This window comes from Orussus abietinus, unplaced genomic scaffold (genome assembly GCF_000612105.2).
Source record: "Orussus abietinus isolate OABI.00-Male unplaced genomic scaffold, Oabi_2.0 scaffold66, whole genome shotgun sequence".
Taxonomy (NCBI): domain Eukaryota; kingdom Metazoa; phylum Arthropoda; class Insecta; order Hymenoptera; family Orussidae; genus Orussus; species Orussus abietinus.
Genome location: NW_019394234.1, coordinates 262,825 through 277,718, shown reverse-complemented (window position 1 = coordinate 277,718; position 14,894 = coordinate 262,825). Strand labels below are relative to the sequence as shown.

The following is a 14,894-nucleotide window of genomic DNA, read 5'->3' as shown; positions in this document are numbered from 1 at the left end:
CTTCCTGATCGATAGGTCACCTGCTTTATATTTCCTGTTTGCTCTAATTTATTTCTTTTTGCCACTCCTGTACGTAAAACATAATGTTTAACCTCTTTTATGTTACAAGTGGCATATTGTACTTCATTTACAATCAGTGAGCAATTTCCCAACGTAACTCTGCATGTCATTTACATCACGCATAACACTAGAGTAAAATACCTAGTAATTTACTGTAGAGAACCATGTAAATTACCTGGGGTATTTTACTTACCCAACCTTGGTTTCTATAGAGACTTTTAAATTCTTTGTAGATGGTTACAAGAATTTTTCTGCGCATGCGTCAAAAATTGCTTTCGTCAGGAACGCGGTAACAGAGAATATTGGAGGTGATGGCGCCTGCAATAATGATTGAATACCACGTGTGTTTGTCTCGAAAAGGCCGGTGCGCGTTAAACTTATAAATTTTTCCTTGATGTGCCGTGTTATAATTTATTTAAGGTATTTTCAGTGATGAAATGACTCATGACCTGTAAATACCTAGAAAGTACAATATTCCTCGAGTCGCTAAATCTATTCATTGTTATCATTGAACTGATTTTGTCGGCCGGTTCCCGCTTTGTTTGGACGGTATGTGTTTGCGGTACAATTTTTGATTTCCTTACAAGTAAGAGCTATAGACGAGATCTTTGCCCTGTGAAAGTAATTTCAACGAAATATATCATGTGTAGACTGGAATTCTATGTCGGGTCAACTTACACGTAAAAGCGTTGTATTACAAGATTATGCCTGAGACTAGGTGACGTGTTATTGCGATTAATTTTATTAGTTTCATTTGCAGTAAAGGGTTTGGTTTTTTGAATTGTAGGAATTGAGATAACAACATTAAGATGACTGACTCTGGCAGATGCAAAGATGTCCAGCAGGTCTTGTCTTCCCTTCTGGTTTCAAAGAAAGACGATTGTACCATTGAAGAACTTGAGCGTGATTACCAAGAAGTAGAAGGCGAACGCATCCCTTGGCGGGAATTAGGATATGCTACACTTCTTAGTTTTCTGCAGAGCTCTTCTAAATATGTTACCCTTATAAATAACAATGGAAGGTATTTTGTAAAGCCTGTTGTAACAGAAAAAGTACAGCATGTCAAATCATTGGTCGATCGTCAGAAGAGTTCAGTCAGAAGGTCTTGTCGCGGCAGAAGGCCATATTTTAATGTAACACATAGACCTCCTTTTCGTCGACTTTCTGCTCAAGCTTTAGGATTTATTATGAACAATGTTAGAGAAAATCCACATGGATTAAGTTTGGATTATATATTAAAGATGTTACATTTTGAAAGCTTGTGTTATGGTATTACCATCACAAATTTAAGCGATCAACTCCAAGCAGTGTCTCACCAGTTAGTAATAAGAGGCAATAAGGTTTATCCAACGGAATGTGCCCCTGTACCAGTTGTTGATAAGGATTATACAAATGAAAATGAAAGGTCAGCTTCTTATGCAGGCAGCAGTATTATCATGGCTGGTGAAGAAGATGAAAGAAGCGATGACAATGAAGATGAGGTGTACTTGTGTCCTGCTGGATACACGTCTCAACCATGTGTTAAAAGTAGAATTGAAAAATCAGTATCAGATTTTGTAGCAGATTCCATATCAAGGGTACAGGAGGAACAAAATTATATTTCAGAAGCATCATGTGCAAAAGAAGAAGTTAAAAAGAATGAAGAGATATTCACTAATATAGACCAATCAGAACAAGAAAATCATGATTCAATAGAATTGGAATATGAAAATAACTATGAAGAAGTTTGCGATAGCGAGACTGTGAGTGAACTTATCAATACAAGAATAAGATTTCGATTAGAAAAACTTATTCAAGCACATCCAGATGGCATTTATTGTGCAGACTTACCGGAAATGTATCTTAATGTATATGGACTTACACTAAATTATAGTGAATTAGGATTTTCCAGTGTGTGTGAATTTGCCGTTCACTTGCCAGATATTTTTCACTGTATACAACCATCTAAAACGGAAGACTTTATATTGTTTGATGCAAAAGCACCTATTCCTGACATTCAGAAACGTGATCGACCTAGTGTAAACAACCTTAGTACTTTGTATTCAATCTATGATGAATTAGAAGAGGTAGAGCCACTGCCTACAAATGTGGTACGTATAAAATTATTAAATCAGAAAAGAATTAATAGAAACAGAAACGTGTATTGTAATAAGTAATATTTTAATTGAATTTTTTCCAGTCTAATGACATCTCTCAGAGACTGATACCAGAAGATGTGATGACCTTTGGAGAAACAGTTGGCCAAGTCAGCATAGTTGGCTTAGGACCCTTAGAAAAACAGTATGAAGAAGTTATTGTTGTAGAGGTATTTACTCCATCATATTTTTGGATACATCTTCGTCGAAAACGAAGACGATTTGATGATTTCATGGATGAATTGCAGTAAGTCCTATGTTTTAAATATTCATAATATACTTTGCTAAATGTTTAATTTAAAATAATATTCAAAATCATTTAAATAACAAGTATTTTTATTTTGCAGCATATTCTACAAAGAGAATAGCAGTCGATATATGATACCACCAGTCATATTAGAGAAAGGTTTAAATTGTGCGTGCTTATTTCTTGGTAAATGGCACAGAGCTATAATTAAGAGTGTATCCTACAATGGATCTGCAACTGTAATTATTCATGGAACAAATATTATTTATAAATAACTACGTAAAGTTATAAGGAAAAATAATATTTTAACATTGATCTTTTGTTTATAGGTACTATTTTATGACTATGGTACATTGAAGACGTATCCTCACAATGAACTGTATTTCCTGCATCGAAGGTTTTCATATTTACCGGCACAAGCCATACCATGTGGTTTATACAATACAAAACCGTGTAAAGGTGTAGAATGGACACGTAGTGTGACAACTATATTTACCAAGATGACTGTTGACATTCCAATGATCGCAATTATAGCGAAGACAGATTTAAATGTAAGAACATCTTTAAATATTCAATGTTATGAAAAATGATTTATAATCTCTACACTGATTATTTGTTTGCATACTAAAGTTAATATGCTTATGTTCATTTGTAGAATAATTCTATGTTAATAACACTGGTTGATACACGAGGAGATGAAGATGTCCATATATGTGATTGGATGGTTCAAAACCAACTGGCAGAATATGGATCATTGGTTTGTATTAGGCCCAAAAACTTTCCTTTTCTGTTTTACAACGAAAAATATCGAGGCGATAAGACGTTAGGAAAAAATTTCGAGGTTCCGATTCTTCGAGAAAATATTGGGAAGAAGAGCGATCCCTTGGTTCCAAATTTTCAATTAGATGATGTTCATCCGTCAGAAGTAATGCATAATAATGATCAACTCTCAGAATTTAAAAAGATTACAGAACAATTGACATGTAATAGAAACAGTTCTAAAAGCATGCATAAAGGAGAAAGCGATTCTCCTAGTTCAAAACAATCTAAAGAAAATGAAGAAAAAACAGTAAATAATTCAAGAAAAAAAAAGTGCGTTGATGTTGAACCAAACTTAAAAAATAGTTTTCTAGAATTTCTAAGCAAACGTAGCTGTCGTAAATCCTCTACAACAGGCAGGGACTCCGATTTATCATTATCCAACTCATCTGACAAAAGTACATCATTCAGATTTCTGACAGACTCATCGGATTTAGATATTGAAAGGAATGAAAAATATTCCAAGGGATCTCGTGAATTTGTTGAAGAGGATACTTGTATTAAGTCAATGAATGTTAACAAATCACAGGGGTGTGAAAAGTCAGAAAGTTACAAGGAACAGAATTTCATAAAACCCAAAACTATTTCTAATAATTTAGCGAACAATGAGGTAAGTTTTCATCAAAAACGTACCGAAAATGGTTTAAATTATAAAGTAAATGGAACTAATGACATTCATACGGATCGATGTGATCAACAAGAACAATTGCATACGCCTACAATAAATGATAGGGATAACGATCAAGGCGATAGAATTTCGGAATTTGGCACGTTACACAGTTTATATGGTGGTCATGGACATACCGGGTTTGTTAATTGGATGTTACTTCGAACGGCGTTAAAGAAATCCGGTATTCGCGATACCCTGAAGTTGGATCATATGTTGAAGAAATCAGAAACCGAATTTAAAGCTAAAGAATTCAAAATTAACGGTACCACAAAGGCACAATTTACTCAAGATACTTCAATTATCAACGAGGATTCGACATTAGATAGGGACGTCAGTCCTGCTCAGAAATGTTTCTTAAATATGGTTCATGGTAGTATTTACTTTGAAGCATGCGAAAAAAATGTTGGTTGGCTGCCAGAAGGTAATATCGAAGAGACTAATGAGCCCTTATTCATGTTGCGAATGCGAAGAAAGAGTTTTGAAAGAGATGACAACAAATCTATTTTAATCTCTATGTCAAAGAAGGTCTTGTGCAAATTAAGAGGAGAGCAATTTATAAATGATAAATTAATTCCGAATAAAGGATCCCTTAAATCTAAGAATTCGTCATTGATAAGCAACGATGAATCATTAAAGTTTCTAGATCGTCGTGGAGATGTACTGGAAACGCATATTAACTCTCGTCTTCAAAGACTCGAATCGTGGAAAACATTGCTTTTTAATAAGTGGAAAATCCAAGACAATATTCGTAGTAAAAGTACCGTGACGAATGATAGGCCTAATTCTTTAATATCATCGAATCAAAATCAGCAAAGTGAAATAATTGAGAACGAAGAAACTTTTATCGATGCAAGGAAAATAGAACAAACAGAACAAGCTAGGAAATTAAGTTTGTCTCCCCTTGTTTTAGATACAACAGAAGTGATTTCTAGTACCCATGGCGATGAAAAAGTATTAGATATTTCCGATAATATTGACGAGGTTAAACTTAAAGAGAAATATAAAGTAAATAATCATAGCTCCAGTGCACATAATAACGAAAAAACATTAGATATTTCCGATAACATCCAAATAATTGAACATAAAGAAGAATATGAAATAAATAAACTTGGTTCCAATACACATGGTGATGATAAAGTATTAGATACTTCCGACTATACCCACAAGATTGAATATACAGAAAAATGTGAAATAAGTAAACCTTATTCAGACTCATTTATCGAAGTTGACAGTTTAATTCATTTTCCACTCAATAATTATACAAGCAAAGATTGCGAGCAGTCTCATTTAATAGAAAATAATAAACCAGATATTGATCTTACTTCATGTTGCGAACAGTATTGCGAGGATAAGGAAACTAATAATTTCACTGATCTGCTCAAAAACAATATGAATTGCAAAAAGAATGGTATGGCTTTGGTAATGTTAAAAAATTTGGCGAAATTACTAAATGATTCGGAGGGTTCGTCTGAATTAGACGTGGATGACTTATCGTGTGCGGAAGAGTTTAGCAGTACAAAGTCCCTTCAAAAGACTGATATCGTACCTGTTAAAATAAAAAAGTTTGGCGCAAGTGAAATAGTTGAGCAACTGCGGCATGAAGCTGCATCGGGGACAGATGATTGTAAACAGCGAACAAAGCCATCTGATATAATTTCTCGCTCTTCAATTATAGAATCCGCAAGTGTTTCTTCCCTAGAATCTTTGAATCTAGGTGTACAGCTTGAGCAAGATGAGGATAATATCGAAAAACATTCCAAAGCAAACAATGTCTCACGTTCTTCGGAGAGCATTTCTTTGTACAAGTCGTCGAAGGAAAGTTTAAATTTGGATTATGTTTACATTGTACCACGAGCACAAAGTGATGACACCAAAACGTCTCAACATAATACTTATGATTCGGAGTCTGAAACAATGTTGAACGTAGGTTGTTCATCGGTGAAATCCAGAACGGATGACATTAAAGTAATGAGAGATAACATCGATGATGATCGATGTTCCCCTGTAGGTAGTATTAAAGAGAATAGAGAAAAGTCAAATGGAGAATCTAAAGTCACCAAACATGTAGAGAACGATACTGCCGGATCAAAACTGGCCAATGATGTTGTTGAAGCTTCTGATGAAGACAATGACGTTGCTGAAGCTTCCGATGAAGACAATGATGCACCTGATGATTCAAAAAAGGATTCTTCTTTCGCCTATGTAGTTAACGAAGAGAATACGGATGATAATTTTATATCAAATGACAAGGAGACAGATGGTACAGATTTATCAACCGAGCGAACTGCATTATATGAAGAAGAAGAATGCTTAACTTTTAACGATGTTGACATAGAGTCTGACGAAGAAGAATGGGACTGTTGTGAGATAGATGAAATTAAAAAGTTGTTAACGGGCTCGAGTGGTAACAGGTTGGAGAAGCATCCTGTGGATGAATATCATAATCAAGATGTTGAATCAACAGAGCAGCAAGATTTTAACAAAGGAACTTGTACGCATGATAAACCACTTCCAGACGAAGATTCCTTGGACTTATCGGATTGCAACGATATAAATGACAGTGTTTTATCAATTTTGGAATCCAATAAAAATATTCACTCCGTTAAAAGTCGGGATGACTTTCATTTACTTAAAGATTCACTTGGCATGAAACGCGATGAAAGTTTAGAATTAAATGAGATGATTGATTCCGCGAAAATGATTGAATCTCATTCTTTAGGAACGGATGTCAGAACTGAAATACTTAATGAACCATTAGAAACGTGTAAAATAACTGAAATCACATCCGACACTGAATCTGAGATTGGAAAAGTACGTAGTGAGTCTATAAATAGTGAAAAACGTTCAGACGAATGCTTGACAGGTGTCAATATAATTTTAGAAAGTAACCCTTCGATAAAACCAATTGTTTTAAAATCGGAATCAAGGAGCAAAGTTAGGTCGCTACTTAATATGGCTAATGATTTGATTTTAAAAGAAAATCGATTAAAAAAGAAACAGTAACATAACTAAAATCGATAGAAAGCTTAAAACAAGTGATACTAAACATTACCAAAGGAATCTCTTAAGATACTAAATGTTGTTATTTTAGTTTATATGTAAAGTATTTGAGCATACCTTTGGGAAAAATGTGATCTTTATGTTATATCCGCATTAAACTGTACAATACAAGGGGATGTATTTTTGTTCTTACTTTTCATAAATAAAGAGCATATAAATAAAATGACTGACTCAAGTTACTTATTCCATTGCCATAGAAGGATCTCATAAAGTGATTGTTTTTCCCAAATTGTTAACGCGCGATTGCGTGCGATTAGTTCTCTCTAATTTTAATTCTTTGAAAATATCACTTTATTTGATATCTTTTTTTTATTTTTTCTCTATCTTTTACAATGTTCAGGGCAGCACGGTTGATACGAACAGTAAGTTTATCGAAGACGACGACCTGATTGTGGCAGATTGCGAAAGCAAAGCGGCGGAAAATGAAGATTTCACGGCCACTATAAATAACGAATGCGACGAAAGAAATAGATCTGAAAATGTTCCCTTAATTTCTCCGCAAAGCACATTGGAAGATAAGCCGATTAACCCACCGCCAGGTTTAAATTTGCTCAAGGATCCGGTTGACTTTGCTTCATTTGTAGAAGGGGAACAAAAAGAAAATGGTTTATTCGACGCAAACAGCAATTACACAACGAGCCCAAAGTGCCCCAATTGTGCAGCATTTGAGAAAAATGAACTGTCCTGCAAAACCGAACTCTGTGCCCACATGTTCATGAAAATGTGGATGCAACTTTTACTGTTCCAAAGTCAAATAACTGCCACTATGAAAATCTTAATATCTAAACTAGCGAAAAGAGAAGAGGGTAGTGCCGATGCATCTTTGCAGAAAGTGATGGAACAATTGTTAACGCAAGGTGACCAATTATATGATTCATTGAATCCCTTTCATAATTCAAAATATGCAACGAATGAACACGGTCAGTCTGCCGATGAAACGGCTAATGGATTTAAAGGTTTTATTAATGGATTTGCTAACGAATCAGACTGTGCACAGGCTCAACGGAACGTAAACGAAATGAAAGGTACACGTGATCCCTTCTGTATGAGAAATGTACACGATGTTCCTGGTACTTCAGATCACATTCAAAGAGGTCCAATTAATACTGTAAATAATGCAACAGGTACTTTCAATCCAAATGTTGCCTCCAAGGAAGCTGCGAACGAGATTCAAGAAACTTCGCAGAACACCTACACTACGGAGTCTGAAGTAACTTTCCAACATGATAAGAAATCTTCAGTAGAGCCTACATCGGTTCAGAATGTCTTCGATAAAAATCAGTTGAAACCAAAACTGGATGCAGATAAGAATGGCTATTTTGTACCTTTAAATAACGCTTATTGGTACGGCCTTTCCAATCATTTTGAACAGACACCAAACAAACACGTAGAGCCACCAAATGTACAAAGTAAGAATCCCTTCAGAGAATATATGACGGATTCGATTCTAACAGAATCTGTTGCTCCAAATGTAGCGCCAATATATGCAAATGCAACACCATTTGCAAATTTCGGTCATTTTACCCCGGAACAGAATTATCGTTGCGATACTGAAAATAATAACTCAAATGTTTCTGCAAGTATAGGTGTCACAAAGTCAGTCTACGAATCAAATCCTATGATGTACAATATGAACACACATGAAAAGAGAATGAACTCCAAAATAAGAAATTGTCAAAGCAAAACTTCAGGAATGGTAAATGGCAAGACCAGTAACAGCTCTTCCAAGTCTGCGCAAACCTCGAAGAAGAGTGACACCGAATCATTTAGTTCTTCCCAAAAGTTTTACAAACAGGACAGTTCGTCATCTTGGCAAAGAGTAAACACTCCAAAGCCAAATACTTTCCAAAATGAAATTGATTTGTTTTACTCAACGATTAAAGGAGATGGTCTATCTAGTGACAACACTAATGAAGTACATGCAGTGCCTAAGAGGCCAAAATCGTTGAACCCCTTCGAGTGCGATGATTCGAGTGAAAGCATTTCGAGTTCATCACCAGAGAACTTTGCATTCATCGAACCACCTACCAGAAATGTTGAAACACCATTGTCACCACCGTTGACATCTGCGAATCCAATGTGTTATAATGTGGAAGATGCTTTCCAAATGCCTAAGCAATCTTCTTCCATTGGTGAATTCTTGAAGGAAAGATCAAACAATTTAAATAAGGATTGGTTTGTTTCCAAAAATGTGGGGCAAATTGACGAAGGCTATCCCAGTAGTCCGTCAGATTCTCAGACATTGGCAGGCTCTCCGAATTTTGTCCAAAAGGTGAACGAACCCTACTTAGAAGAGGAGCCAAAGAGAATGAATGTTTTTAATAATATTCCTTCGACGGAGAGGACAACAACCAGTGAGTCTCCTTTCTTCAACACCGAAGATGAATATCAGGAATTACGACAACAAAATAACAAGGGTCCCAGTTGTCTAAGGCAACAAGGAAGTAGTGCATTCTTGAATTTCCAAAAATATAACCAATTGTTGTCGAATTCAGTAAGCATGGAAGCAGAAGATTCACATAATTCGATGACGCAAACTAATTTAAGTGCCTCTAAAGGCAATATCAAAATAACGTCATTGACAGGCATCAATTCTTCCTCTGTTCCCGCTAAGAGCCATCCACTTCTGTTCCAACCAGTCAGTAAGTAGTTCTTATTAATATGAGCGCCTTTCATTCCTCAAAAGACATTATATTTGATTAATAATGAAATTTATGTTAGTTCAAGTCATTTTACTTCAGTTAAATTATATTTTTTGTTTCATATTTTGCGTGCCGATTTCAATTTTATAGATTGTATTATTATAACAGTGAGTAGTATCGGGAGGTTTAAGGCGATGTTAAAGTGGCGTCAAAAAGGTCTAGTTTATTATACTTTTCTCCCTATTGGGTGACCTGAATCGTTTAAAACTTTTCCACCCGAATACGGAGGCCCTAAGGAAGTTCCTGACATTTAGAAATTTAAATTAAACAAAATTTGTTTATAGATATTTTAAAACTTTTCTATAAAAAGTGAAATTTCATGGGTATTAGGACCTTTCTTAGGGCGTCCACGTGTATGTGGTAAAGTTTCAAATGATTCGGTACATTGAGTTTGCAGAAATGTTCCATGTACGACTGACCTTCTGGATGCCAGTTTCACATCGCATTATAAGAAAGCATTTGTTTGAGTAAACAAACATAAATTATTTTATGAATTAAATAAATTATTAAAATATACTAATATACATTGCTAAAAGTAATATTTTTGTTAAATTGCTAAAAATTGACATGGTGGAAAATCTGCATGTTTCAGTTTATTAATGCATTCTAATATATATCTATTAGAATTTATACTTTAGCTGAGTTTCTTTAATAATATCCAACCGCTTGTGGACTGATTTTTTTGAACAGACATTTACTTTGTTTTATTTTTTTACAGAACTAACTGGTGAAACTATGTACATATTTTTCCTTGAAGACGAAGGTTGGCTTTCAACAGAGGAATTCGTTGATGTATTTACGGATTTTAAGGTATCCAGCGTCATGTTGAAATTGCTGGACATAACCAATGTTAATGTAGCATTTAAATCGATAACAAGGAAGGAGTATCCGTTACTGTTTACTCAACTAGACAAGTATGTATTATAGTTAATTGTCTTAGTCATGTAATTAACATTCTGTACAAAAACCTAGTTTACTATTTAAGTGATATTATCTGTGCTACAGATCGTCGTTAAAGGTGAAAAGAACCTGTAGCAGTAAAATTAAATCTCCTTTACATTTGATGCCACTAAAATCAGCAATACGTCTGTTGGCAAAATTAAAAATTGTCTCCATGGAAGAGATTAACAAAGCGGTTGGTATGAAGGAGTTTAAAGAAGGTTCTCCGTTGCATAAAGTTATGGTAGGTGTTTTTCAAACTTATCAAATTGCAATTGCAAAACATTCTGTTAAGGGTATTTCTATGCAGATCTGCCATTTATGTGAAATAGTTTTAGTGGAGTTAATGCATGTGAGTTGTGGTTTATGCTTTGAAAATGTCTGAACGTCTAATTTCTGTAATCATTTTAAGAATACTATGAAACCTGTTTTGGATTTGCAATCTAAATGTACGAATAATTGAGATTACATATCATACGTTTAATGTAGTACTTCATGGACAAGTGTTCTGTGGTATTTTCTATATTCCAGTGTTTGTGATATAGTCTTAACTCTTTTTTCTAATATGATAGCGGTAGTTGTCCCAAATTGAAGAAATTGTAAAGAACCCTTTTTGTTACAAAGTATTAAGCATTTTCCTTATTTTCGTAGTATTGAGCAACGATAAGAGAGGAAACAATATTTCCTTTGATTAGTTTCATTAAAACTATTTGACTAATGATAGAACAATTATTTTACATGGCCTCATGATTTCATTATATTTTTATGATTTTTATTCACAGATCCTTATCACCACGTACAGTAGAAGCTACACAGCACAGAGAGATACTGAGAGATAAGTCATTGGATGATTTTCAAAGTGAACCAGAATGTTTTCTACATTTTCTTAAAATGTAAAATGTGGTATTTATGTAAAAACGTTAAATCTATCCTCGTTTGTATTCACTCATTATTCATTTTTTATTTTATATACTGACGATAAATCATTTATAATTTTGTTTTTGTTTTCAAACTAATTCGCAAAGTTTGATGAAGTATTGCATTGCATCGTATCGAAAGATGTTTATGGTTATGTTAATATTCCAGCACTTATATTAGCTTTCGATTCAGTTGCATTAAGTACATGTGATACTAAACACATACCTTTTTTGTTGATTAAATCTTACGCCTAAGTCTTGTAAGCATAAAGCAATAAAGGAGCTTGTAAAAAAAATGTGAAAAAATAAGAAATAGTTACAAGAAAGAATATAACTATTCCCAAGATTACTTTTGTGTTGTAATTTTTATTTGTGATTATCGTCTCATTTATTCCTTCGTACTTTGTATTTATCGTAGAGCGCTGCTCTATTTTGTAATGAATAGTTGTCATAGTCACGATCAAGGCAAAACCTAAATACAGTCAAGTATTTGCAAGTCCTTTAATTAACGACTTTTGCATTAGAACAATATGAAATCAAAACGTTGATTATTCTGTACTGTACTGTACTGACATTTGATGCAGGATGATATCTTTTATTCATACTTCTTATTTTACATTTACGCACTATCTACGAATACTTAAATAATGACAAATATATACATATTTTGCGATTTTATTGAGAAAACATGCAATTTATTTTCAAAAGTAGTCTCTCGTCGCTGATGATCTGTGATATATTGAATGGATTTCAGTTTTTCCGCATTGCAAACAATTTTCATGTGAATCTTGTAATTAGTATTGACCCGCGTGGACGTATGTCATGAACATGTTTCTTTCATTTTATGAATTTATGTTCGGTGCTATCGGCTCTTCAGCTTTAGACTCTAGCGAGAAAGGTGGTATTCTACAGTCGAAAGCATAGCCGTCTTCTCTTTCCATTCTGAATGTACCCCTACGAAATTGTAAGATTATAGTGAAACAGATTATTCTTTACCTAATGAGTATCTATATGGGAAAGAATAAGATATATGCAAATTCATTTTTAGCCCCACTCTAAATTCCTGATTTATAGTTTGTCTATAAACCAAAAAGAAATAAAATAAAAAGGATCAATAAAAGTAAGCACAAGCCTCCATCATATCTCTTAATTGTTATTTTCAATGTTGATCACTTTGGTCTTAAGTGAAATTATGTAGAGTGAGTCTTACGAAAGGTTCAGAATGGGTTGAACTTACATGGATCTTAATGAATCATAAAAATGATCCTTTATATAAATACTTTGAAAAATTATTTCAAGGTAAGGTTGATAGAGTAGATATAACTACAGTTGTACCGAACAAATAGGAAATTAATTAAAATCATTCTTAGTCATTTTCATCTATTTGGAGTTATTGATATCATACCACATGTGACCACTAGGAGCTTGTAAGCTGACATGACTGCTGTATTGAAAGGCTGGTAAACTTTTGGATAAAACAGGTTCCTGTCCTACAACTCCTCGTCCTCGCACAGTTTCTAAAGTACCAGACAAACTGAATATTCTCCAATGCCTTTCTCGTAACTGCACGCTCATATCACCTAAATTTTCTAAACGTATGCAATAACGCCACTGCAAAACAATCATTGCTATATGTATTACAAATTTGGATGGTAGGTAGTTAAAATTTATCGAAGTTCATGAAAACTCTCATGATAAAAATACTGAAATGTTAACAAAATTAATATCTAAAAGAATGTAAGAGTTTAAAAAAATGTATAAGTGGGTTTCTGAAGATGGCTCAGGTCAGAAAATGGATATCTAAATCCCTTAGTGTGCAGTTTATACGATTTCTATCTTTATTACGATAAAATTCTTACCCAATAAACGGATGTTGTTTGGCTTTCTCTACATCCCATATAAAAAGGAATAACCGTGACTCTTATATTTTCTGTTGTTTCTTTATGAACATCTGACAGTTCTAACCAAGGATGATTCTTTTTTTGCCAAGCTCTTAGTGTTTCTTGAGCTACAAACGGTGGCTCTCTTCCTGGATCGTAGACCAGAAATTTATCAAAAAGCTCATGCTGCAGTGCCGTTTTCTCATTTGTTGAATAAGGTAAAATGTCCTCATGTGCAACATAATCAAGTCCAGGTATAGCATACAAGCTGCGACTGCTTTCATGATTTCCTAAAAATGTCACAGCCTCCGTTTGAGCTCTCTGTAAATATTACCAGATTTAAGAATCATGGTCTATTCATTCATTAACTATTAACTTAATAACACGTACAATATAAGGACAGTCTCGTTGATCAATAAGAACTTGATAAAATGTGTGAGTTCTACCCTTGACTTCTTTGCCTACACTATTAAAATTCCCATTCTCGGCACTAAAATAAAAGAATACATATACATGACACTATACATTTTTATTTTAATTTTTAATTAAGATCCAGAGAACATACCCTTCTTTCTTATTTGGCAAGTCTCGGTCATATACTCTTGCCAGCCATGGAAATAAAATAACACCTCGATATCCAAATACTCTATGAAGGATTAATTGTCCAGTTTCATACTTTCCTTGAAGCTTTGGAGTTTCTAATTTTCCTACTTCTGCTAATCTAAAATTATGCGTAATAAGTGCAATTGTTACGTGATATATTATGTTTACAAATATATCTTTAAGCTTTAATATCAACGGCACACGAGTTATAAATTAACAAGAATTAAGAAGAACTGTGACTTAACCAACTTCTATGATTAAGAATATACGTATGTGGTACTTTATTATGGAAAAGTACTGCTTAATTTTGGATTTATATTTATGGATAGATTATTTTTGGAATCACCATTTTCTTAGTACAATTCATGAAAGTTTTAGGTTAGAACATGGATACATTAACGTAGTAAATATATACCTGACGTATTTAGCGCAGTACAAGCTGAATAATTTTTTAGAAATCTCAAATGATGAACTCTTAAAAATATTTCCGAATAATCCTGAGCAGAGCTGCATTATTGTATTGAAAAACTGTCGCGATTTGGATACTTCAGTTCAAAACATTATTCTGGAAGTTGTTTATTGCGATGTAGGTCACGTGACTTTTCCTGCTGTACTTCATAGTTCAAATTGAAATTCAGAATTTATACACTTAAGATTTGCACTGATTTGCACCACTATGTTTTCTATCAAAATAGTAACAGCATTCAAATAATTGTTGCAAATGTAAATTTCTAAAGCCCCAAGTCCACATTAAAGAACGTTGTCAAAATTCTTTGTTTAATAGATATGTAACTAGATGTTTGATCCGGTTTGGTTGTCGACACTAGTGTCTCGCTTGATCTAAAAGTGGATTCACAAACCG

The 14,894-nt window shown here is 33.9% G+C and overlaps 2 protein-coding genes across 4 annotated transcripts; one reads left to right on the top strand and one right to left on the bottom strand.

The window, feature by feature from the left end:
• Positions 1 to 362: 362 nt before the first annotated feature.
• On the top strand, positions 363 to 12,109 carry LOC105701330. Of its 3 annotated transcripts, XM_012428013.1 has the most exons (10): positions 363 to 609; positions 848 to 2,150; positions 2,240 to 2,442; positions 2,543 to 2,681; positions 2,772 to 2,993; positions 3,098 to 3,199; positions 7,332 to 9,633; positions 10,412 to 10,607; positions 10,699 to 10,876; positions 11,415 to 12,109. In XM_012428013.1, the coding sequence occupies exons 2-10, from the start codon at positions 870 to 872 to the stop codon at positions 11,469 to 11,471; spliced, it is 4,680 nt and encodes a 1,559-aa protein (XP_012283436.1). In that variant the 5' UTR covers positions 363 to 609; positions 848 to 869; the 3' UTR covers positions 11,472 to 12,109. The 3 variants fall into 3 exon arrangements, with proteins under 3 accessions (XP_012283436.1, XP_012283429.1, XP_012283419.1); XM_012428006.1 differs by lacking the exons at positions 7,332 to 9,633; positions 10,412 to 10,607; positions 10,699 to 10,876; positions 11,415 to 12,109 and having other exon boundaries at positions 363 to 480; positions 3,098 to 7,137; XM_012427996.1 differs by lacking the exons at positions 7,332 to 9,633; positions 10,412 to 10,607; positions 10,699 to 10,876; positions 11,415 to 12,109 and having other exon boundaries at positions 3,098 to 7,137.
• A 99-nt stretch (positions 12,110 to 12,208) lies between these two features.
• LOC105701348 (polymerase delta-interacting protein 2) lies at positions 12,209 to 14,858 on the bottom strand. The gene is made up of 6 exons (XM_012428025.2): positions 14,448 to 14,858; positions 13,995 to 14,150; positions 13,820 to 13,919; positions 13,409 to 13,750; positions 12,955 to 13,160; positions 12,209 to 12,503 (listed from the first exon to the last, which is right to left on the bottom strand). Exons 1-6 carry the CDS (start codon positions 14,543 to 14,545, stop codon positions 12,392 to 12,394), a joined length of 1,014 nt encoding a protein of 337 aa, XP_012283448.1. The 5' UTR covers positions 14,546 to 14,858; the 3' UTR covers positions 12,209 to 12,391.
• Positions 14,859 to 14,894: the final 36 nt, after the last annotated feature.

Bases quoted from the DNA above. Each gene is read 5' to 3' on its own strand.
- LOC105701330 (XM_012428006.1), top strand. From the start codon at position 870: ATGACTGACTCTGGCAGATGCAAAGATGTCCAGCAGGTCTTGTCTTCC. The intron at 2,151-2,239 runs GTACGTATAAAA...AATTTTTTCCAG, and splicing joins AGCCACTGCCTACAAATGTG to TCTAATGACATCTCTCAGAG. The intron at 2,994-3,097 runs GTAAGAACATCT...GTTCATTTGTAG, and splicing joins TAGCGAAGACAGATTTAAAT to AATAATTCTATGTTAATAAC.
- LOC105701348 (XM_012428025.2), bottom strand. From the start codon at position 14,545: ATGCAGCTCTGCTCAGGATTATTCGGAAATATTTTTAAGAGTTCATCA. The intron at 13,161-13,408 runs GTAAGAATTTTA...ATTGTTTTGCAG, and splicing joins AAACAACATCCGTTTATTGG to TGGCGTTATTGCATACGTTT. The intron at 12,504-12,954 runs GTATGATATCAA...ACAATTTCGTAG, and splicing joins GCTCCTAGTGGTCACATGTG to GGGTACATTCAGAATGGAAA.